Source organism: Sitodiplosis mosellana, unplaced genomic scaffold, assembly GCF_009176505.1.
Source record: "Sitodiplosis mosellana isolate CC-2019 unplaced genomic scaffold, AAFC_SMos_1.0 Smas_scaffold_5, whole genome shotgun sequence".
Classification (NCBI taxonomy): domain Eukaryota; kingdom Metazoa; phylum Arthropoda; class Insecta; order Diptera; family Cecidomyiidae; genus Sitodiplosis; species Sitodiplosis mosellana.
The window spans coordinates 1613424-1639405 of record NW_022595248.1 but is presented as its reverse complement, the minus strand read 5'-3'; the positions used below and the strand labels follow the sequence as shown (position 1 = coordinate 1639405).

The 25982-nt window shown below is 37.6% G+C and overlaps 1 protein-coding gene across 2 annotated transcripts in view; it reads right to left on the bottom strand.

Annotated features, from left to right (window-relative positions):
* Positions 1 to 25763, bottom strand: part of LOC129566761 (neurotrimin-like) — a 107922-nt gene extending 82159 nt beyond the window's left edge. For both annotated transcript variants that reach the window (XM_055442980.1, XM_055442981.1), the window contains exon 1: positions 24038 to 25763. In XM_055442980.1, coding sequence (XP_055298955.1) covers positions 24038 to 24128 — 91 coding nt within the window. In that variant the 5' untranslated portion in view covers positions 24129 to 25763. The remainder of the gene's footprint in view (positions 1 to 24037) is intronic.
* Between the last annotated feature and the right edge of the window lie 219 nt (positions 25764 to 25982).

Genomic DNA, 25982 nt, shown 5'->3' with positions numbered 1-25982 from the left:
ACTTGAAGCATTGCTCAAAAACTAAATTCGCTCGAATAGTAATACTCATATCTCAAAAATTCGGTTTGATTGCCACGTGAATGAATCCTGACTCGTTCCTTGTAGCCAACATTTTGTATGATACTTGTGACGGCACATAATTCACCCAGAAGATAGAGTGTATGTGTGCACCATTTTTCAGCCATTCAGCAGATGTGCAACATATTTTTTGATATTCATATCAACGTTCACACAACCGCTCAAATCGATAAATGCATCTGTTAGATGGTTGCTGCTGGTGCTACGACAACGATAGTCTTATTATGATTTGTCGCTCACTTTAGATCCACATGTGCTCAACGGCAACACCATAAATAATCGATACTTCTACATCGACAATGAAAAAGCTTCACTTCTCTTCCTCTTATCTTCTGGCTTCTTTTCTTCTAACTTTTCTAACAGGTACATTGGCATTATATTGTTGCATGTAATATTATTATCATTGGCGACGTAACTTTGGATCAATTTTTAAAATTGTACCAAATCCTCTTTCGTTCTATGCATTCGATGTATTGGCAATTATCCGATGCACGAACGTCCACAAAACCGATCACTTTATCGATTAGAATCATTAAGTATGTAATGTTACTGTTCTCGAAAGAAAAAAAGAACAACGCATTACAACATGAACTTTTCTTCGGGTTTCTACTCGGATGAAATGTTTATTATTGTTTTTCTTCGTTTTTTTTTATCCGATGGCAAAATCCACAAGACAAAGAACCCTCAAGGGAAAATAAGTTTGTCTAAAATTGGGTACAGATTGTGTTTGGAATCAAAATTGAGTCTTTGAATAAAAGCCGATAATTTATTGAATAATTGAAAACCCGACGGCATGAATGGTAATGAGAGTGAAACGCGGAACGAAAGAGTAAGAGAAAGACGCGTTAAAAGAGAGAAAGAGAGGATTGCATGTAATATGGTTGTGGGAAGAAACTCATCAAATTTGCGTTTAATATAGCATTTATTCAACAGTTCTTATCGGATTTTCTTCTGTGCATATTGTTTGTCATCGACAAACACACATACACCAAAACCAATTTGCGCTCTGAATCCATAGCCAGTTGAGCGCCATAAAATTTATGTTCAGCACCTAGTATTTTTGCCGGTGCCAAATATTTGATTTGTTGTTGCACACTCTACGCGTTGGAAATTTAGGTGGAAAATAATAGGGAAAAAAGGTAAAAATTCCGTGGAAAAATTGCGCAGTGGTGGTAATACTTAAAATACCATAAAATTAAATTAAATATCATTTACGGCGGCAAATTGAGGTTTCCACAATTGGTTTTTGTGTACCCATAATGTGTCGTTAATTAACGTTGAAGTGAAACCGTTTTTGGCTCGCATTGGATGTTGAAACATCATTATGTTCAGCCGAGATTCATGTGCCTGTCTGCCTGCCAGCCAGCCTGCTTCGCCATTATTTGGTGCGGTGATGTTGTTTGGGTTTGGTCGATGCGCTTTATTACTGTGAATCTGATTTATACTTTCGCAACGTGAAATCTTTTCGCCGATGAGTCGGTTTTCATAAGTGCATGTGGCGGCTGCGATGAGACGACAGAAGATTGATTGGCCGCATCGTCATTCTTCAAGTCTCCGTTACATCATCGTCAGCCTCAACATTTTTCACCTCATACTCTACACGCAATCCTCCATCGTCATGCTTTGCTGCTGCAAAAATTTCTATTTGATCTGCAATTAAATTTACCTTACACCGTGCTAATTGAATTTGAATAACGCCAGGACAATGGTAAACATTTGCGCTTCGTCGTAATAAAATTCGCGCACACTCATCGGTCGACGTGGAACTTGGAGTATAAACGAAGTGGACAGGTCTAGACGGCATACTGAGCTCGCTCAAACAATTGAATTGTTGGTTGTGAAATTGAGTTTATAACCGGTTCGAAATTGGATGGGGCACAAACATTGTTGGAAACGGAAGCTGAAAAGTCTCTCCTTTTCATTCAATGGCAGTGACAGGAGCATATCACAAAAGAAAATTGACTGCGATTGGATTAGACAGGGATATTTTTTAGTATGAGCGTCAATTACTCTTGTCGATGGAGAAAAAATAATTCGTATTCCGGTTTAAGACCACATCAATCTTTTGCCGATCCAAATGCATTATTTCGTTTTTCTACATTGTACGCTAGGGCAAAAGGTCAATATCAACTTGTAAATCTGAAGAAAAAAAACTTTCTTCAAAAATGTTTGTGGAACAAAATTTCCCTGTTTACGTCACAACATGAATGAATCGAATGTTTTCGATCGTAAAACTAATTCGACAATGTTGGTTAGAACTTTGAAAATGATGTGAACATTCAATACTCTTTCCGTCAACCAGAGCAACACATTCAGATAGCTTTCTACCAGAGAGACTTCAAGCAATGGTGTGAATAAAAAAATGATTTTATAATTACTTTTAATGCGACGATCTTTCGTCTTCGATTGTTTGGAAAACCAATCTAACCAAGCTTTAAGTAAAGTAAATAGCAACTTGACTTATGTACTCTTCAACGGCACGTTGTTTATTATTTGTGTTGAAAACTTTCCCGTGAATATAGTTTAGACACAAGAGACTGACTGAAGAGCGGTTGACTTGCAGCCAGTTAGATGAACAATTCGATAAGTTTCATAAAAACTCGTAACGAACAAGTCTTTTCAAAACAAAAACATGTTTTTGAATGAGACAAGAAAATGATGAGAAAAAAAAGGTTCACAAGCAAACTTGTCCCATCCCTAATTAGCTACTTGTCAATACTGGCTTAAAAAATTCAAACTTTTAATTTACTTCCCATTACTGGGCCAGTTGACAGTTTTGAATTGTTTCGAGGGCCTCGAAAGTGTCACTTCGAGGCTATAATAAAAGATTGATATCGGTTCGGGAAAATTCCAAATCTTTGAAGAATTCAAAGCATTGGATTTTTACATTCAAACCTGAATCGAACCAAAGGAAATCAATTCAAACGAATCAAATCATAATTGAGCAAATTTTTGATCAATGTTTAAAAACATTCAACATACTTAAGTATGTATACATAACATAACGGTTTCGTTAATTGCTCGGTTCAATATAGACATCGATCGGATTCATTTCAAACCTGCTCCAATCAAATATTATAAAACTTGAAAAGTACAATTGGAATGAGGCAATTGTCGTATGGTCTTGATTAGATTTCATAATAACAGACTTTAAATTACATTGAGGTATTTTTAATTCAGAATTTTCAAACAAAATGTGTATAGAACAGTGTAGTTTGATTCTTCAAATTGTAAAAATATTCGAGGTAACATAAATGAGGTTTGATGTGACTTTTGTTCAAGATTAATATTCGTCTAATCTTTATACCAATAAATTGGCTAGAATCTTATAAATAAGTAAATCTAATGGGCTATGATTGAAACGGATTATTGAAGGAATAAAACACAATCGACTGAATATTTCCAAAGTTACATTTTACAAAGGTCTGAGCAATGCTAGAGACAGTGGTCTAGTATAGATTCCCACTGATTAATATCTTCTTTAATTGACATAAAATTGGTTTTGTGAAAATGTCTTAGAATAAGACTTACTATAATTGAGTATATTTCCACATAAACGATAAAATGTTTGACCTCAGTATGCTTATCTATACAATTATGTTGTTGAAGTTTGGCCCAAGCCATATGCTTTTGAAATCCAAAATATGTACACTTTGTCGTTTAAGTTAATTAAATTGACCCAATCTTCTCAAATTTTATTCAAAATGATACAAAAGGCATCTCTGATACAACCAGCCATTTCGAAGAAAGCATCTTTTGTGCTCAAACGTAAATAGTATTATGATTCAAGTCTCATTAGCCGGATAATTCGTATGAACATGATGCTCATCGCAGCAGTAAACTCGAATACAAGAACTGAAGAATGTTCAATGAACATTGTTCATGTCTCACTTCAAATACGAACGTTCAACTTTCTCACATGCTCTCTTCCCTTCACACTGTGTCAAATTTTCCGGTCTTAAATAAATGCACTAGAAAATATCAATGGCTTCTATTTTGCATCGAAATGTGAGTGAAGCATTCATTTAATCCCGTGCGTTGAAGCACAGCCATTAAAAAGCGAGAGAGCATGGGAAAAACGCTTTTAATCATTTTGATAAACCTAATTTAAATTGTGTTTAATGTTAACGATGCAATCGTTTGAGCAGTTCTTATTGATGTTTCAACATTTGATGGTTTAATTATTTTAGGTTAATGCGTCGCGAAGGAGTTAATCTTGTGCTAATTCCGTTAATCGTATCCATGTGTTCGCACAACATACACATACACACACACACGCTAACGCACTTAGGCAAAACGAAACGTTTGCTTTTGAGGTTCGAGAATAGATTTCAATTGGCGTACATAATCCAATATATACATTCGCTGCAAATGTTCGTGTGCAGAAAATGTGCGCACGGGTCTGGAAGATTGTACTGATGAAGGTATGAAGCAGAGAGCTCGCTGTGAAAAGTTATTCTGAGTAGCAAAATTACTTAAACCAATTTATCGAGTTGACTGCATTTCGCCATACATCATATGCTGTGCCCGCGCGCACATACAACATCATACAAATTCACCACAAATTTGCATCGATGATTGTTCAAAAGCCGCCATGGTTTGATAATATGAATGGGGAAATCCAACTTGCAACATTGAAAATATACGTTGGAAATTTAATGAAATCGACGTAAAGTATCGTTGGTACACATTGTATGCTTTCCAAAGAACGCGAAAAGTTTTTTTTCTTCTTCCCACAAGTGAAATTTAATAATTTTAATAAAAGCTTAACTATAGAGCTTTCATCGAAAAATGAAAACTTGTAAAATATTGAAATCAATTTTCAAATATCTCAACAAAATGTGGTTTTTGCTATCGACTCCAATATTTAGTATGTGCAAAGTGTATGCAATTCTTTGGTTAATAACCGAAATCAATTTCATTGTAAAATTTCATTTGCCTAATTCATGTTCGTTTAATCAACGAAATGCACTCAATCATTGAAGTTTGTTTGCCGATGAAATCTATCAATGATGTGCTCGTGAAAATGAATTTGGTGCAAAGCCAATTTAAATTTTGAATCAATTGTTGATTTGTCGAATATTGTGCCGCAATTAGTTTTAATTGAGAGAGTGGACTCTCGGTTCATCTCCATTTGTGTCTCTCTCTCGTTCTCTCTCTCTCTCTCATCTCCCGCTCCATCCCTATATTCCTCGCTCATTCTCCATCTCTTTCGCTCTTGTCGACATTGTCAACGAAATAAAGCATTTAAAACAATACCACCTTTATTGATTCACCAGACGAGATAGATAAATGTGAATAGTTGGTAATTTAGATGCAACCCGATTGCGGATTTTCAATTAAAGTTGCAGTGCAGAAGATTAGAATGCGTATGCATTTCATAAATGGTTCGTTGTGTGCGTAATGTATTTGTGTGACTTTTGCATGATGAAAATGCTTTTCGAATGCATACTCCGAGGGCTTGTTACATTTTTAATGACTTTTTCCACTAATCAAAAAGTCTCGAAGCGATATAGTGCTTCAGGCGTTCGGTAGGTAATTTCACCGGATTTGTTACTCCATTAATTTCAATTTTCATTGCGCATAAAATATGGTACATTGTTAGTTTTGGCTTTGGTGTTCCATGTTTCTCCTCCACTACTCTCTCCCTTTTGTTTTCTCATTTCCCTCTTCACTTCTCTCTCTCTCTCTCTCTCACACACACACATTTCTCTCCCCCCATCTCCGCACGCACTCTGTATTTTCTCTCAATAATTGATTATGAAAATCAGAGGCTCAACGAAGCGTACAATATTTGTGGTGCGGTCACCATCGACCGTCGACCATGAAGAATTTTGTCAATATTTGCCCGTTACAAATCGATTGTTTAATCAAAAACGCTATTTCATGCTAATAACAAATACAATGCATCTCTCGCATTCGTCGAGCACACGGCATTGACAACATTTCTGGCTTGTTTACTTGAAAATTAAACACACATATATTCGGTTCAGCACCTGCATTATTCAAATACACTGTATGAATGCTGCGTTTTGGGTTTGAGATCGAAAAAAAACAACAACTATGCATCTTATTGCAATGGAAAATGGTTAATGATGAGAATCGTTGTATGTCGAATACACGTTATTCGATTCAATAGAGGGAGAGAGTGAGTATCGCATTTTAGCAGCGATTAATAATGAAAATGGCGAACAACTGAAGCAGAAATGCGTTAATTAACTATTCAATGAATTCATTATATTATTATTATTTCCATTTAATGGAATAAAATTGGAAAATTGCATTTTGCATGAGTCGAATATGAAAAATTATCCTTTTCCACAGCGCGAGTGCAGGTGTGTTTTTTTCTCGCTCGTTTTCTTTTGTGTGTGTGTGTGTTTTTACTCTTTCTCCACAAAAGAGGATTTTCATGTCGATAGAAGGGAGGAAATTAGTCAAGGGAATAAATGGAAATGTTTGATGTGAATTGTTTGTTCTGAACTATGACAACAAATGATCTTTTCAATAAATTCAATTCAATGTTGTTTGTCCAATTAAAAGCATTGTTCACTTCTGTGCTGCACATATATTTGTGTAATGATTGACAAAAATTCAAAGCAGTAAATTCAAAAGCAACAACGGTCTAAACTTTAATTCCATTTTGTCGTTTTTTCATTGTTTTTGCCTTTGTTCCTTTGAAGAATTCCTCTCTTTCTACCATTCAGTGTTCGTCTTTGACGCACTTTCTAAAGCGATTGCCATTTCTAATGAAAAGACCAAATATAACCAACACTGTAATGTACCTTTTGATCGCTTTGTGCCAAATGCACCTATATTCAATGCAAATTCAACGCCTTTTGTGCAGCGCGCTTCTTCGCGAAGAACTCTTTCTTTCACGACATTCCGTTTTCTTCCAAATTAAAGCCATTGAGACGATTTTCAACCTTGTGCGTTGCAATGCAACTATACAACAACCCGAAAAATGTGCCCAAAACACGTTTCTTCCAATTTAAGTTTCGTTTTGTTCCATCGAAAAGGATAGGACTTTTATGCACGGCAAATTGTTCTTAACATGAAAAATAATTATGCAAACGACGTTGGCGTTGTGTAGTCAACGGCTTCGACTCGAAGCTAGGGAATTGGAATTTTGTTAATTACATATTTTTTTTCCATCATCATTCTCGCCCTCTTTTGTGTGTAGTGCATTCAAAAACGCTTTATTTAAGCAATCATTTCTTTGCTAAACAAACAACATTGTTTGTTATTTTGACGTTTTTCGCCGTAGGTAAATCCGCTTAAAATTTGTACCGTGCTCTCTTTCATGGAATATATATACTATTTGCATAGGACGGTTTTGATGCACACGAAAAATGTGTCTGTACGTGCATGACACGACAAATACGTATTTTAAAGGTAAACACTGAACGAGACAGGAGACAAACATGTGCTTAATTTTCTTCTTGATTTGGCCGCCGAAAATGAATGCAAACACACTTTTTTCGTCATTCAATTGAACCTTTGCAAAGGTAAAAATAACATCACAACTGACATTAAAAACACTTGATAACGGTTAAGAATGGACGCCTCGCGACACGATACATTTCGAGCGCTTTTCAAATAGAAAATACATACAATGTTATAATGACAAACGCGAAGCAATCAACAGATGTTAATTTGATAGTTACAATTAATTTATGGCTGTCTGAACATCTGTTTAACGAAATCGACCGTTGTTTCAAATCTAGATGAATGGTTTAGCTTTCAGGCTTTATTCATTGATTTGTTACACATTTTGAATCTACAACTAACACATTCCAGGCACTGTTTTGCTATAGCTCAATTTCTCTCGCCATTTCTGCTATATCATTTTACCCGGAGAAAGCATTTCATGCTCACACAAAAGTTTATGCATAAAAAGAGTGGAAATGTAGGCTTAGGTCACCCCATTCCAATGTGGTAAATGGAAAAAAGTGTGAAACTGTCAAACGGTTAACTTTCAAACTGTTCCTAACTCCGATTGGGTACTTGGCAACTTTTCTACGGATTGCGAGAGATTGGATAAGAGTGCAAGAGCGATTGAGAGAGGGAACAAAGCGAGAGGGAGAGAGATAAATTGAGAGTGAGAGAAAAATGTCACCACAATAGAGTCATCAAGACCCTTTTTTATGTAAAATTGTATTGGCATTTTCGATTCGATTGAATTCTCGACGGAAAAATGTACTACGAGTTGGTACATATAATGATTGGGTGGATTCAAATGTCAAGACTTTGTCTGCGGCCTGATTTAAATTGTTTTGAGCAAAGGGATATGATGAGCGCAGGGAAATGCTTCAATTGAACAGTGACATTTTCCAAATAAATTCTAATCATATGTGATATGGTAGTGGCGTTGTGCTTCGCTTCAAACAGTTAAACTGTGAAATTGCTTTCATTCCATTTTATACATTCTAAGAAACTCGGAAATGAATGACATGCTGGGATGAAGTGAGCTCTTTAAATTTATTTCATTTATTTTGTACGTAGTTTATTAAATGATGTAAACGAGACGGATGAATGATTGCAAGTGTGATGGAAGGTATACGGTGTACGAGTGAGCGAGCGAGTGAATGAGTAACTGAACAAAAAAAATACGAAGAGAAAAGCATTTTCACTCATTTGCTGTTGGGTGCTCGGTGTTCACCGTTGCCGAGATGGTACATGTGTTCCCGTTTGTTCGCATTGTGTGTGATTTAGTATCGTCTGTCGACAGCTCGTAAATGCTTGCACATGCTGTCTACATATGGACCTTTATGTTGATGTCATTTGGCCATTCGGTTCGTTCGCCTACACCGGCCAACTACTTGGGAATGCTTTTCCAGCCACGGGACGGTACATTCCATTGTGGTTGGCTTGATTTCGGGCACAACACGGTATCATTGCTGACATTGTCGTCGTTGTCGTCATCGTTACCGCCGTAACACCGTCAATGCTGCGTACCATATTCATATTGGATCAAGCTGAAAATCTAGTTTGTCGAAATGAAATAGCAAACCATAGAATTTCGCATAAAAAAATCGAATAAAAGAATGGAGAGAAGAAAATACACGACCAAATCATTTCCGACAAATGGAGAAAAAAAAGAAGACGAAACGAAGTAAGTGTTCAGAGAAGGAGTTGTAAACTACCGTTGAGACGACTATCCTTTTTCATCACTGTTATACTCTCACTCACTCTCCCTGTGTGTGTATGTCGATTCAATTGTTGAACATTATTAAAGTGGCACTAACCAAAAACATTCTTGCACATAATCCATAAAGTCTGAGGAAAGAAATCGACCGAAGGTTTTACCGACTTATTCGATATCTAATGTGTATGTATGTGTAGACATTTTTCTATTCAAGACATACGGGGATCAGTTACGCTTACTTTCTTCCTCTCTTTCTCTTTCTCTCTCTCTCTCTCTCTCTCTCTCTCTCTCTCTCTCTCTCTCTCTGTGAGTGGCCGCACCAAAGCGAATCAAATCACAAGGAAAGAACGAAATGAAAAGGGAAAAAAGAGCAAATCAAGAGAGTGATTTCGATCACGAGGCGAATGGCAAAAAAAGGGGAATGGAAGCAAATGCGTTTCCCACTTTCATCACTATTATTTAATTTTAAGCGACGAAAAACTTTTTAAATAATGCTTTTGGGAGCAATGTCGGTTTGATTCGGTTTCGGTTGGCTTTTCTTTGCATTTGTTGACTGTTGTTGGGCATAAAATTGCGATCACTTTTTTTTTCTGCGTTACTGTCTCCAAAACGTACAAACACAATGGAAAATTGTGTGCGTTTTCTGGTCACCAAAACCACACACTAAAATGTGTGTGTTTTTTCTTATATACATTGATATTATTTTCAATTCTCGACAGCATTTTCATCCAGTTTAAAAAACAGACAGACGAACAGTGGGGCAAAAAACGATTTTATTCGAATTTCATTTTGACCGAAACTGAAAAAGAAACGCTTGAAAACTGTTCGCTTTTCGATTTTAGGCCACGCAAATGGAATGACAGAAGGAAAGAAAATCGCATGAAGAAAACAATAAAAAAAGGATCCAACTTTTCCTCTCCCGCTCTGATCCTGTGCACAATGTGCCATTGTTCTGTTTCTACTTTTATGCCGACGTTTTTGGCTGTTATTCATTCGTCGCTAGCAAACGCTGATTTAATGGATTCTGTTTGAAATTTTATGCAGTCACTCATCTTGTGTTGTCGCACGACCGTTTCATCTTCATTATTGAACCGGCGCTGTTTTGCTCGCTCATTCATTATCTTCCTTACTCAACCACCCATTCACCCACTGCCTTGCTCACCGAAATTACACACTCAAACTAAATTAAATGCGCTGTCATCGCATCGGAACAATGCACAAAGTTGCCAGCTCATATTCTCAGTCTGTTTGATATGTGTGCGGTCATGATTAGTTTTAAATTAATTAAGTTTTCTAATGGATTTCATCATCCGGTGGGCAAGAGAGTGCGTCAAATATAATACCGTTTTCAAACACAATGAACATGATGACTTTTTTTAACAATGGACTCTTTGGCTTTTTTTTTTGCTTTGTACAGCAGTGGCACACTTCCTTCATTCGTACATTTTTTTTCCGATTTTTTCCGTCTCCGTTTGATTTTATAAGAATTCTGTCATGAAAAAAAAGCTTTTCAGTTAGACCAGTCATCATAATTTATGAATTCGCCATTAAAACATACAGCATGACAGTGCCATTCACTTTAAAACTAATAACTTTGAACATATTTGATGTTGAGTTGAAGCAATGGGAAAATGAATTGAAAATAGAGAATTCATTGTACACAAAAAAAAGTAAATCAAAAGCTATGGAAACTACTTGATTGGTGCGAACATTCGTCGTCTGACAGTACGGACAAATGAATCTACTTAATTGGCTTCTTGTGCATAATGCAATAACAAACTCCAGCTGCTACAGACAAAGTAAATACAATGGAAATATTTATTTCGATCATAATAAACACCGGGCTGTCTGTCAACATTGGTTTGAACAAAGTTTTGATGTCCTCGCTGTCGTCGTCGTTGTCGTCGTCGTTATCGTCATCATCTTTGCTGTGCAACAATTGGCTGCGAACCGTTTCATGAACAAAAGCACTGTCGAATTCCGATTTTTTTGTTTCGTGTGCTGTTTTACTCTCGTTTCTCCTCTGACTGTGCTAAAATAAAAGAGTTCGCAAACATCATTATTTTAACTAATTTCCACCTTCCACTCTTCCCAATTCCACCACTCACACCACTCTTCCCGATCGCAGTTTTGTTCAGTGAACACTACTCACACAATGCCATTCAATTATTCAGGAATGCCGAAATATTAAAAGCGGTTGCACCGAACCGAATTTATTCCACTTTCTGTTTAATATTTCTATTTCCGTAGTAGTTGAAGTTCGTTCGCACGAAAGATACACAAAAAAGATAAACCTTGATGTGAATTCCCTAATTATAGAAGCACAAAAGAGGGAGGGAGAGAGAGAAGCGAACCAAATGTGTACCGAGCACCAGTATGCAGTTTGCACACGTTTATTTTAATGAGTTCACTTTTCATTTTTGGCATATTATTCACCATACCCAACCATACCCATATTCCGAGAATCGGTACTTTTGCAATGTGTGTGAGAGTCGAAACGATCATGAATGATGCATTTTACTATGTAAGAGTTGAACTCACCAGTGCTCTTTGGGTGTTTTTTTTCTACCTGATTCGCGATATACCGTTTGAAATGCGATTCGTTACCGTTCCACGCAAAATTATATGCACAAAGTTGATAGTTACAGATGAGTGTAAACAGAATAGTTTGATGGAAAAAAAAGCTCGAGTACAGTTGTCAAAATGCGAATAGAGCCGTTGATGACACGCTCAAATGTGCGCTGATGCGCACAAGCGGAACATCTTTAAATGCTTTCTCAAGCATTTGCACAAGGCATTAATCATTTTTTTTTCTCGGGCACAATACAATCGCGTTCGTTTTTCGGGTGCATTTTCGCCCATTTTCTGTTCGCTCCAATGGTTTTCGTTTCATTCTATTTGGCCAAAGCGACAGAGAACTTTTTAACTGGTTTTGTTTTTACACTTAATTGCAGTGAGAAAAGTGAGTCTTTCCGACAGTGTTGCTTCTACAATTAAAAGTTGCTTGGTGCGCGATTCCTCTCTCTCTCTCTCTCGCTCGTTTGCTGCATCTCTCGCCGAAACAGTTTTAATCGGTTTTCCGTTTGGCGATTCATTTCATTCAGCTGGAGTTGATATTTTTGTGTGTGTATACTCGTTTTTGTGTGCAAGAAACAAGCGCACGCGCGCACATTACAACACTTTGACAAGTTTTCACCGAATTTAGTGATTTTTTCTTTGAATAGCGAATTTTCGAACTTGTTCGAACTAAAAGTGAAATACATTTTCTTCTCATCGTTTTCGGTATGCGTAATGCCATTTATTGAGATCGCTATGGATGGCGACAGCGCATCGGCAATGATGGCGTTGAAATGGAGATTTTTTGTTGAATCAACGACATTGATTCTTCATTTTGATTCAAAAGTTCGCCGATCGAATACCAGTGAATAATAAACACTGCGAAAGAATGCCGTGAGACAAATCCATTCAAAGTTCCATGGAAATATTCGATATTTTCAGTGAAGCGTGAGAAAAAAATATAGAACGTTCGCATTTTTAATAATTCGAAAGTTTTACAATCGCTTTCAATTAATATGATGATGCAATCGATGCTCACAAAAAAATCGGCCAACTTTAAATCGGTTGACTCACTTTTTTTTCGGCGAATTAAAAACTTGAATTTATCTTCACTCTACTTGCATCACTACAAATGTTTAGATCTTTTTTTGTTCTTGTGTTCTGTCGTTGTCATTTTTGCGGAAAATGAAAAGTTTCGATATTTTCATCGTATCGATTTTTCTGTCTTAGTGTTCTTTGTTTGGAGTATACCGTTTGTTAATTTTGGTGTAAGTTTCATCTTGCGCTCGACGAAATCCAAGACCGAATTCGAAACGAGATCCCTGAACACGAGAGTGAAAAAAAAAAAACGGAGAAATAACTAGCCGTTTCTAAGAAGTCGAAATGCGATTCGAAGAACTAGAGAGAAGAGAAACAACCGAGTTGGTAAAAAGAGTGAGAAAACACAAATGGCGAAAAAGAGTAAGAGAATGACTCGTTTTGATTTATCCTCGAAATCATTTAGTTTGGTAAATAAGTCACGTGTTTTCTTTTCTATTAGTTGTCTCTGAACTTTGGGAATTGCGCTCGTCCGAACGAAACTCCGTTCGGCGAGCATTGTCAAGCGCACACAAGACCACCGACATCTCAAGTCAGTAGCAAGTGAAATGAGCGTTAAACTGAGAGTCGTTGGTGTATGGAGTGTTTATGGGGATGTGTATTGTTCGTTTATGAGTGTTGATCCGTTGAATACTAAACAAACAATTTGGCCACATAAAATACATAAATTAGCCACAAAATACCATCGATAAAATAACGATTTGCGAACGGAAGGAGAGTGAGGGAGCGGACGAAGGAAAATGCTACAATTTTATTTTGGGGTCGCCTCTGTTTATACGCAAATGAGGCAATAAGCTATTCCATTCAACAACAATTTTCGACATGATTTGCAAAACAAATACTTGCGTTGAATGTGAAATTAAGATGTATTGCTGTGTCCACTGGCCACAAAAGCATGTGGTGCCTAGATGAAAAACGTTCGCGAAAATCTTTTGTGCATTATGAAGCCGAAGAACTTTTATATGATGAGTGTTAACATTTAATTATCTCTGGAATTGCACACAGCGACCGACCGGCTCGAAGGAGTATTTTTCGGACTGAAAAACTTACATAAAATTAAAAATGTATGCGAACTATTTCGGATATACGTGCAGCAAAAGTGCTCGCTGCATTTGCTGAATTATTACAATATTCTTCTGGTTTTTTGTGTGATAATGCCACTTTTCGACGTTATGAACACTTTTGTGTGTTGCAAACTTAGGCGATATTTTCTTTTGTTTGACCCTTCCTTGATTTATATGCCATGAATTCTCAACAACAAGTTCGCTTTTTACGTTCAGAAGTTGCTCGTTCGCTAGCTCTCTTTATTTTATGTCGCTATTTTTTCTTCACTCTTTCTCTCTTTGAATTCATAGTAACGGAGTAGACGACAAAAGTAAAAAAATCGGGAGAGAAAGAGGTGAAAGCAATTTTTTGCCATTTTGCATGCGATAATTCGACCTTTTCGCCGTTACTATAGGCACCAGATGCATGCAAGTTTGCCATCATCTTTCTCTTTCAACTTATGATTTTGGAACACTCGAAATAGTCGAATATGCGATTTTATTATCGTCGCGTCGATCTCACTCTTCCGCTTCCTCTTCCTCGCTCGTTTTGTCTCTCATTCTTCCTCGCTCACTCATTCAGTCGCTCAATCTTTCTCGCTCCGTCTAACTCGTTCAACTTGCTCGCTTGAGCTGCTTTGCTTCGTAATCGTAGCATTGGCATAATTTTCGAATATGTGTCGATTCTTGTTCATGATGTATCATTCGCGTTTGCAAACGCTTTCGGAAATTCGAAGACTGTTGACGTTCGCTCGGAATTCCGAGAACGTTGTCGTCGTCTTTTGTCGTTGCTCTGTCTCTATTTTCTTCGTTGCGTCTTTTCTTCGTCGTCAATACTTTTTGTCATCATTTTGTTGCCAGTTTTTTTCTTCTCCTACTATACGTATTATTATGAAAAATCGGAGCGAGTGGAGAGCGAAAAAAAAGATAAGTACATTTTTGCGACATTCTATTGCTTTATGAATATGTGTATGAAAACTAATATTTCACTTATATCGGCAGCATCTTGTTTTGTTGCGCGCTGCAAGCATCGACGATGTCACAACGCTTGGCAATGATATAATATTTTTGACGGAAATTTATGTCAGTACTTATTGGCTACGACGATTGGAGAAAATGCGGAAACGAGCAAATATTAAAATATTGTTTGGATGTCGTTATTGCTACTATTGCTGCTGTTGTTGTTGTCGACGACGACAACGAGTATCGTTTCATTTCTTTTTCTTGTGTTTGTGTTATTGTTGTTTTGGCAGCCCTTGCAGCATACGACAATGCACACGTAGTGTTTAGTTATGTCATGCGTCTCATCGTCTGACACATTTGCAAACTGATAAAATTGTGAAAGAGAAAGATGGAAAAAATATCGAGTAGACAAAGAAATGAATTGCAGCAACGTTGACAACTTTATCGACGACGGCGAGCGTCGCATATTCGCATATTCGCATATTCGCCTTTTTGTCATGACTTTGACATATTTATTGGGCTGAAATCGACTGAATGACATATCAGACAATGGCAACGAAATCAACGATATTGCGTAACACATGAACATGATGGATTTTTTCCCCTCGATTCAATTCGATTTGACAGTTCTCAGAGCATATCAATTTACCTTTTTCCACTTGAGAAGTTGCTCAAAGGGAAAATATGCAATAAAATGAACACTGTCGGAGCGCTTTTTTTTCTTTTAACTTTTCAATAATTCCACTTGAAAATCGTTAGAAACAAAAAATGGTCGAAAATCCCTTCAAAAAAACTTCCATCACCATAATCCACCGCATTTGTGTTTACTCTAATTGCATTTGTTAATTGAAAGAACAAAATGACCAAATAAACATTTCAATTCAATTTGCACAGCAAAATTGTATCGCACTATGTTTGTGCCTCCTTAGCTCTGACCCATTTCAAAGCAATTAAACGTGTATCGGTGTGAATGATAAAAACCGAATTGAGGACAAACAAAATTTAACATTCATTAGTAATAATATCCATTATTACCATATCAATCCCATTCCGATTCCGATGGAAGTTTTTAACCGAAAGAAAATAATTAAATGTTGTTGTTTCACTTGAGCTCTCGACTTTTTCTCTGCGGTCACCTTTTAATCTGGCGTCGGTTTTTGTGTACGTGTGTGTGTGTGTGCGCACACGAAAGGGTGAGATAGTTTGCTGCTGGAAGCGTCATCACAGAGAAAGAGGGAAGCGAAGTAAGTGAATATCTAAATCATAATCCTTTGGTGGCAAAACTTTATCCGTGTGATTATAGTTGCCGGAGCGTTAAGCTTTTTTTTTCGCTCTCACTGCCACAGATTCATACACACAGTGAATGAGAGAATGAGCGCGTTCGGTGGAAAGCCAGATTTTGGGATGGTACAAGAAAAGAACGAGAAAAAAACTCATTCAGCAACCAACACGTAGTTGGCCGCACACGAATCGGTTTGTTTGGCGTATTTACTCGGGGATCCTTGGATTTCGTATACGTTTTTGCGTAGAAAATAGCATCCCAACAGGCAGACAACAAACATTGAATATGATAATATCCAAATATGGTCACCGCCTAATCCAATTTAGCTTTTCCACAACTACATTAGTGCATTTAATTTGTGAGAAAATAAAGCGACCGCGTCGACGGCGGACGTAAAGTGAAAACAAGCAGCCAGACCAAACAGTTAGAACCAACAGCAATGACGACGACGACGACGATGGGGAGGACGAGAGAAGAGCAAGAAGGGGAAAAATGTGCATTTTGCAATGACTTCGAAGACAGTCAGCGAGAACGAAAATGCTGAAGGGCGAAAGGTTTTGCGAAATGGCGCAAATATCCAGTTACGAAATTGCACAGGCGAAGGCAAGATAACACCGTACATGGTCGGTCTTGATAATAACAACAACAACATTTAATTCCATCGCATGGAAATAAAAGTTTTCTTTCTCTCATTTCATACTTTTTTCCTTTTCGGAATGTGTATTTGTGTGTGTGTGCGAAAGAGAGAGCGTTATTGCCGGTTAACAAGCGAGAAGGACAGAGAGAGAGAGAGCCAGAATGATTGTGTGAGCGAGTGGAAAAACCCAATAGCGCAATTCCATCAGTGGCCGCAAATGCTAAGGAATTCAACGAAGCGTTTTGTGTTTGTTCTGGTGTTGAAACACGAAATAGTTTCGAATGAGAGTGGTGAATGGATATGGGTGAAGAAAATGAAAATGGCAATTTCACACACATTGCAGATTTAATGGCGATGCCACATACAGTTGTGGCTCTCGGTTTGGGCCAATGTGAAACTGAAACGCTTTATAGTTACGCTTTTGACCATTGAACTTTTTTTCTCACCCAATTTTTTTTGTCCTCCGTCGCGCTCACACACCCGCTCTCGCTCAATCTCTGTTGCTTTCTTTTCATTCCATATAATTCTTTCATCCGCCTTTACTTCCATACTTTCACACTCATTCCGCACTTATGCTTACTTCGCAAATAAATGCGCACATATTTCAGAGTAATTCACCGTTGGATCAGTTAAATGCAAATGGCGCGACACAGCTAGGAAAAAAACAAGAAATCCAGCGTCAAAAAAATGCACGTTGTGTGTGCAGTGTACACCGAAAGAGCACTGCACAGAGGACATAATAACATTGAAACAAAGTACATTTCTTTTTATGACGTTGTATTTCAAGACAGCAAATCCACTGGCATCCATCTTGTTTATCGTGACACATTATTCAAGTTTCCGGTGGCGAAGCGATTGTTGGCTTAATCGTCGTTAGCAAAATGTATCGTTGTCAATTCAATTCATTTGCTGTACAAATCTTGTTAGACACGGATATGACCATCATTCAACAATTCTTCAATCGACTTTGCTAGTCGTTCATTTGGTCATTTGCAAATTGCATTATTTTGCGAGAAGCGTATCGATATCCATGCAACATGGTACAAAGTGGAACAGAGAAAATGAGAGAAAGAGAGATGCTGATAGAGAGAAAAGAAGCAGGAAGAACGAGTGAAAGATCGAGTGTATGCGTTGCACAGACAGAGCGACTTTCAATGCTCTCTATCATCGTTAAAACAGAGCGATGATGGTGACAAACACGATTTTTATTTATCGACTGTAGGAAGGAAATGAAAGTGAATATAAATACAATTCGGAAATGCTACGATCCACATGGCTTCGTTTGTAATCATTCCGGTTGGAAAATGGACTATCGAAAATCAATAAAACAGCATTTACTTATTATCGGTCAAACTGAACCCAACCACGCCGTATGTGCTATATGGTGCACAATCGTATCAGTTCCATTAACAACCAAGTCAAAAGCAACACTCACAACCGATTCCCAGATACCGCGTAAACATTCGAACGTGCACTACGTTCACCAAACAGCTTAGAAATAATTTAATGGGCTAAACAGAGTAGGAAAAAAAAACGAACTAGCCTCAAACCTGAACTGAATTCCTCGAAAATACACAGAGTCAATGTTTTTTGCTATTTGGTATGGTTAGCTTTTCCTCTCACGTTGCCCAGTGGATTGCATCATCGTGCTCGTTTTTCTTCCATTCTCTTTCGCTTCATTATTCGATATAAATTGGTAGATGCGGTAATGAAATACAAACATGCTTTGCATTTGAAAATAATGCTCAAAAGCGCACCGGGCTCATTTCGAATAAATGTGAGTAAGCCCAGTGGTGGCAACGCTTCATTTTGCTGTAGCCATCGATGTATATGTCTATGAGAAACAAAAATACACCCACCTGTGTGTGTATGGCTTCAATTGCAGTATTTGTGCTTGTGTATGGCAGGTAGCAGGTAGCAAAAATGATGCCAATATGGACAAAATCGAAAATATTTGTGTTCGATTTATGCTCGGCATTTAAATGCAAGTAACAAGAAGAATGGAAAATCGTAACATCAAATTATACAAACACCAAAAAACTAGGTTACATTTTTACTCTTTTCGATTCCAATGGTGTACCTCACAAAGCAATTGCATTCCGAATTACCTCAATTCAATAGAAATCAATTTCTATTTCTCGTCGATACCGTACGAATTCTACGGTTTTTTCCATTCTGCTCTGTACACTCAGTCGTTTCTTGTTCGTTATTTTCATGCCCTCCGTCCCTTATGACGATTTTTCCAACTATTCAAATATTAGTTCAGTGTTTCTTTCGTGATGATTTACAGGAAAATGATATTTATGATTCCTTGGTTTGGCTTCTTCGGTTTGCATTCTTTCGTTTGCATGAATAATACATAAAATTGTGGTACATCTTCAGCGACGCGACGACTTTACTGTCTACTCGTTATAAAAGATCAACAGTTCTTGAATTCTTAATCAGAAATCAATGCATTTACAATATATTTCTGCACCGGTAAATGATTCAAAGAAAATTCGCGAGAAAAAAACGGGACGTAAATTTTTCATTTAAATCAAAATAGTCCCGAATTCAATGGGATACCATACCTAAAATTGAAATCATTGAACGCTCTTTTTCGGCAGAGCACAGCAGAAAAAAAAAGCCTAAAATTCATTTACAAAAAACAAACAAAAATCGTGAGCATAGCAAAAAGCATACTTTGGCATTTTGCAACATTTAACATTTAACATATAATCAATATTAAAATGCGAACGAGCAGAGCAAAATTTACTCTGACATATCGCGCACCAGATTGAAAATGAACGAGCCCCGTAAATCGTTGTGTACTGACTCGCTCTCTTACTCTACCTCCCTCTTTCCCATAGGAAGTCATGTCGATAATGTGCATTATGTATGAAAATTCGAATGCAGTGTAAATATCAAACAAAATCAGTTTCATTAAATTGCGTTCCATTTCCAAATTCAACGCGTGATTTTCTATGCAACGCTCCATCTCTCTGTTTCTCTCTCTCTCTTTCTTTCGTACGCTTTTGCTTCTTCACTCACTCGCCCAGCGCTTGCATTCGCTCTCGTTTTCTCATGCCATCATTCGCTCGCTCACCTCAAAAACCAACGCATACAAAGAATTCCGATGCGTTTTTGCTCTGAAAATGCAGTGCAGCGTTGCATCGAAACGCTGCATGACAAGCGTGATAATCAGAGTTAAGCCAGTAAACACAGGTGTTCGATAAATGTAGTTTATTCGATGAATTTTTATATATATTTTTGGTGTGTTCTCTCTCTCTCTTCCCCCTTTTCGCTTTTGCTCTCTCTTTACACAAGCGAGAAGTAAATAAAAACCGCTCCACATTTGCACCCGAACGGGAAGAGAAGAAAATAAGCATGCCTTTCAATTCGATTTGATGAAACGATTAGTTGATTGAATGAAAAACCATTCGCAGCTCGTGTGCAACGATAGCTAGTGAAAGAGAGTCGCTATCATACAGGGAAAAATGGAGACAGAGAGGGAACGAGAAATAGCGTAGAAAATTATACCCACGGTTTTAAGCATTCAAAGTGGAAAAATTCCTGTTGAACTGATACTTTGCAATTATTTGCGTTTCAGGTTTTCTTTACAAATGTTCACATTGCACAATTTTGTATTGCATTTTGTATCGGGCGCGCTGCTTGTGTGTATGTGTAGTGTTCGCAGAAAATTTAATACAGAATTTATCGACGAAATTGATTTGATTAAAGTTCTCTCTTTCTCGCCCATATTCGTTCCCCTTTTTATCTGTTTCATTAGTCTTCTTGTCTCGTTTCGCTCGCTTTTAACGACCGAGCAAAATATCTATTCACATCGACAAAAGACTTGAGCTTTCGATGCAAACGATGAAATGTAAATACGTTGTAAAATTCTTCGCCGTTTCACCAGAGCAATCTCTTTTGCTATATGTATTCTATTACAAGACAGAAATTTTATGGGTTTATACATTTTATTATGACCATTATTGAGTGGATGAGTGGATGAATGGAAGAGAAAGAGTGAGTGTGCGAGTTTCTGGAATATCTTCAAAATCAAATGAAACCTAAATAAAGTTTTGGAATCGAAATGATGTTAGTGAAGCAAAAGGATCGTAAAGTACAACAACTTAAATTATGCTCGATGCTTTGCATCATAAATGAATTCATATTCATCACGGGGCTGGCTCTTCTCTCTGTAGCCTTTCAGTGTACTCAGTTCAATATGCAACAATTTCGAAAGTCAATATAAAATCCGTTTCTTTTTTTTTTTACCAATCACTTTTGAGTTTTGAAATTTGGCCAAGGATGAAGTTTTGAGTTCACACATTGAGCGAAATTCGTGAACTGTTTGAAACCGCACTCTGCATGAGCCAGAAGATGTAAATTCGTTCATTAGACGCAATTTAAATTAAACCTCACACTGTTTGAACTTTAAGTGTGTGAGGTTGGAGTTTTTGCATAATTCAATCACCTAATTTGGAAACATTTTAAGGCGATTACATCGGTTTTGTGATGCTGTGCATGCTGTCAAATTCATGCTTCATGGAGAGAGAGAGAGAGAGAGAGAGAGAGAGTGAGCGAACGAACGACCGAGCATCGGTGCTAATGGATTCAATATTATTGGTCGGAAAATTGTTGAAATTTCCACAAATGACAACGATCATTTTGGGGCGGAGATAATAGAGAGAGAAAGTTAAAAGCCTAATAAGAATCGATTAGATTTAATTTATTGAATAAATTTTCATGCGTTGCCCATGTAATGTTGAAGCGACGGTCATATTGCAAAATGCTTTATAATGCACTTAATCGCATATGCAATATGAATGTGAGAATGTTAACGTTGTTCACCCGTTCGCACTGATACATACGGATAGATAGCTATTCGGTGCGGTCATTGGGAATAATGACGACAGCGACAGCGACGACGGAACACATTGATATGGCTGATGAGGATACGATGCGATGCGATGATAATGACAACTATTTTACGGAGTTGGAAATGGTCAATGTGCTTTTATGTTAATGCTTCGACTGATTTCAAACATACAAATTCGCTAGCCCAAGTTAATGCTTTGGGAATTGACATTTGCAACGAACACCCGAGACACTACTGCATTCACACGGACACGACATGCAATCGAAACTTTTTCTCAAACATTGTGTCGTCTCCAGGATAGACGACACAGAGCGAAAAAAAAAGAAAGCAACAAACAAACATACGAACGGATGGGGATAAAAACGAAGCGAGCGAGAAACGAATCTAATGAAAATGTGTGTTGTATGCTCCCTTTGGTGCCCGAAATGTTTCGTTGATAGAAGCATTTGTGGCTGGTTGGCTGGCAATGTTACGCATAATGTACTGCTGTCATGCTTTTCTATCTCTTTACTAATAACACAGACCCATACACACACACACACACACACACAGACAGAAGGATACCAACACGTATCCACATAAAAAGCATCTAAACTGACATTTTCACAATCGATAACAAAAATAACACTGTTAATGCATTAACAAGCCGGTCCCATTCAATGTTTTTGAACGAAAACCGTTTAGAAAACGGTTAAAAGGCATTCGAATTTATTGTACGCCGACCAAGAGATTTAATCGGAAACGATTGAACGCATCGTTGACTAACCACAATACGAGAGGGAGAGCACGAGATTGTCGCCTGATATCGGACGGCATTATTCCATTGGCTTTTGATTGTATTTGGTGGCAATATTTACACTCAGCCCCGTATATTGTATTCCGTCAAAACTTTTGTGACAACATGTTGTAGGGATGCGCTCGGATATATTTATTTTAAATTCGACTTGTGATAGACAAATTTGACTCATCACATTTCGATGGCCGTGTGGCCGTGTGGCCGTGTGGCCGTGATTCCGTTACACGTACACGAGACGACCAAATTCATGCAAATTAAATTCAGTTTCAATCACAGTTTATATTGATGTATCGGACCATTTCTATTTGTTTGGTCGTTTTTGAGCTTACAAATGCGAAAGCGATGGTTTGATTGACGAAATGAACGGCTGAACACACTATTCAATATAACAACCAACAAGAATGGTAGCAACGGGCCACAATTGACATTTGACGCCGGTGTTTTTTCCGCAGTTAGAGGTACAAAGAACATCAAATGCATGCAAACCAAATAGTTGGAAATGGAAATGAGCAGCCGTTATTCTCGCTCTCGTCCACTTCTCTACTTCCCTCACACTTTAGATTACAAACAAACACGTGCCACAGGAACATTCGCACAGAAAACCATTCAACTGACCACAAATTCGCATTCAATTTCGTCAGCCAAACGGGCAGTGACCATTACCATGTTACGCATTAATTCAAATTCGTTATCAACGCTTGAAAAATATTTCGGCTGATTATAAATATAATAATAGAGCGGCGTAACGAAGCCCGGGGCGAAAAAAAATATCAAATGAAATCACAATGCCTCTTTTGAGACGGAAGCGCGTGTGGCTGCCATAAATTGTGTGCGATGTAATTGTGATCTTGAGCGAAGCAACCGACCGTCCGACCGACGCAGGTAATAAATATCGAAATGTGAAGCCGCCATATATACGCATGATGATTGCGTTTTTCTTTCCTTTTTCCTGCTCATTATTTAACACAATCAATGTAATTTATGACGTAATTAAATTTCTCTTATACTCTTCTAGCCACCACCACTTGAAGTAAGTGTGTGGCATATGCTTTTGTGTGCGAAAGAAAGAGAGCTAGCGCGCCAAACTGTCAAAAATGCGTGTGAGTTCATGAGCCATATCGCAATAGTGTGTGGCTAGACATTTACTTTCGCATAAAATAACCCACAAGATTTCTTCGCCACACACACACACAGCCATAAATTTCATACACTTAAACCGGAGAAGGTAAAAACACAATTCACCACCGAAACCACCGTCATTTCGTTTGGCCTATCAATTCACTTCATTTTTATTCTCTTTTTCACACTCTCTCGCTTGCTCGCTCTTTTATTTCTCATATTTTCCTTTTGATATTTCGCTTTTATTCCAGATATTGCACCGCATTAAAACAACACAGAAAATACTCAAAGCGTTCATTCATTCGGCGATTAAAAAAAAACTGATTTCTTAGAAGAGCACTAAAGAGTGCGTGTATGCAATTCAGATTCATTGAATTGATTTGAATGTAAATTTAGGAGCCTGAGGGAGGAAAAAAAACACACATCGATGTAGAAATAATAAAGTGAATTGCATACCTTCGTTGCCATTCACGTTGGCAATAAAATATCCATTAAGTCCAAGCACAATTGTTGCAAAAAACACTTCATTTAATCCCATTGCTTTCATGCTCTCTTTCAATTTGTTGGTTGCTCTCTCGTCACTGGAACTTTGCGTGGTAGTTTGCTTACTCTCTGCTTCTTCTTCACGTGCTTTAACTTCTCTTGGTTGCGATTTTGATTTTCTCTGTGGTGCGAGCGGTGAACAGCCGATTTGTTTAATGGTCTCCGGTATGAGCTTTTTTCTTCTCACTCTCCGTGCTCTCTTTTCTCTTTGCACTGTCCGCGCGTATTGTTGTTAATTTGGTTTACTTCGTTCACAGGCGCATATATATAATCCACCGAAAAATTTATGCCTTAGCACAATTTGAATGCGCCAATTTTCTTAAGCAGCATTTGAACAGCAATATTCTATCACTCAAGCATATTTTTGCTCTTTCTCACGTCTTTTCGTCGCGTTTCTTTCTTTTTTCTCTCACTCTCTGCTATTTTTATTTTTTGTTTTGTGATATATTTTTTTTGTTATATTCTCTCAGTTCAAGTTTCTATATTCGACCGTAATATTTTTCGTCTGTGGCTATGGTTTATGATCGTAAAGCACGCGATACTATTTTCTGTGTTCAATGGTTTCTATTTTCCGTTGTGACGTCCCATATAAATTTTCTCTTTCGTTTTCTCTTTGTTCTCGCTCGTATGTCTCACACTTTGGACGCGCACGGTGTTTTGAAATATTAAATCTAAGCGCGTTTGTACAATGCAATCAAATCAATTTGAGCTTTTGTTGGGTGTGAGCACTCGTTCGCTCGTCGTTGCAGCAATCAAAGAAGAACAACACAATAGCAGCAATACGTCGGCCAAAGTTCTCCGCTTTTTTTTCGGTTATTTTTGTGCTTCACTTTTGCTAGACGAATTTAACACTTTGCTTTTTTGCACCAACACAGAGTTTCGAATTTTATTTGAGCCGTTCTAAATGTTCAACAATTTATGAGTAGCGAGATAGCCTAAGGGTGCGCGCACGCGGCGGTTCATTTTTCCGGTGTATCGCTAATTTTTCGTTATGATTTTATGTGTTACAATTTTTATTGGCATGGCATTTTAATGGGTTTCGCTTTTCATTTAGAGATTAATTGACGTGTAGTGGCATCAAAGTGGAAAACTTTTCGCACATTATCCGGAACACACAAACACTTACAAACTGAGAGAAAGAGAGAGAACGTGGTGCTCTTTCTGAGTTTAAAACTGTTTTAAAATTGTGTGGTCTGATCACTAGACTGCATGAAGATTCAACAATAAATCCACTGGTAAATTCTTGACTTGCATCGAAACCTGCATCGATATAAACACATTTTGTACGAAATATTGTTAAGCCACTACGCAGTAAGTCTCGACTGTGTGTGTGGGTGAATTTAATTTTAAAAAATTGTTTTCTTTGGAAACGAAAATTCTTTGAGAAATATTTCAATATTTCAATTCTTGGAATGGGCGAAATGTTATTGAGATGCTTTTATTGTATTGCATGGATAACCTTATTTCACTGAGTTGGTGATTTTTTTTGTTGTGTGGTTTCTACTTTTATCTCACGATTTCAATTTCGAAAAAAAAAATAATCGTAAAGTGTGTTTGTAAAAGACTTGTCCCAAAGACGTGTGTCAGTTAGGATATTTGATTTGCTGAGCACTATAGTTCTGTGTCGAAATGGAACCGGCAAGAGCAGCTGTTCGAACCTTACTAACTGGATTCCGTGGCGACCAAATCATTTTATACGCTGGAGTGTAGCTGCATTATGGCCAAACGGTTTTGTTTTGATACACATCGCCGACACACAGCAAATGCATAACATTGGCATCGGGCATGCGCCGACATTTCATCGACACATCGCCGCTCCGCGTGTACATTCGGCATGACAGACTATTCGAATTAGATG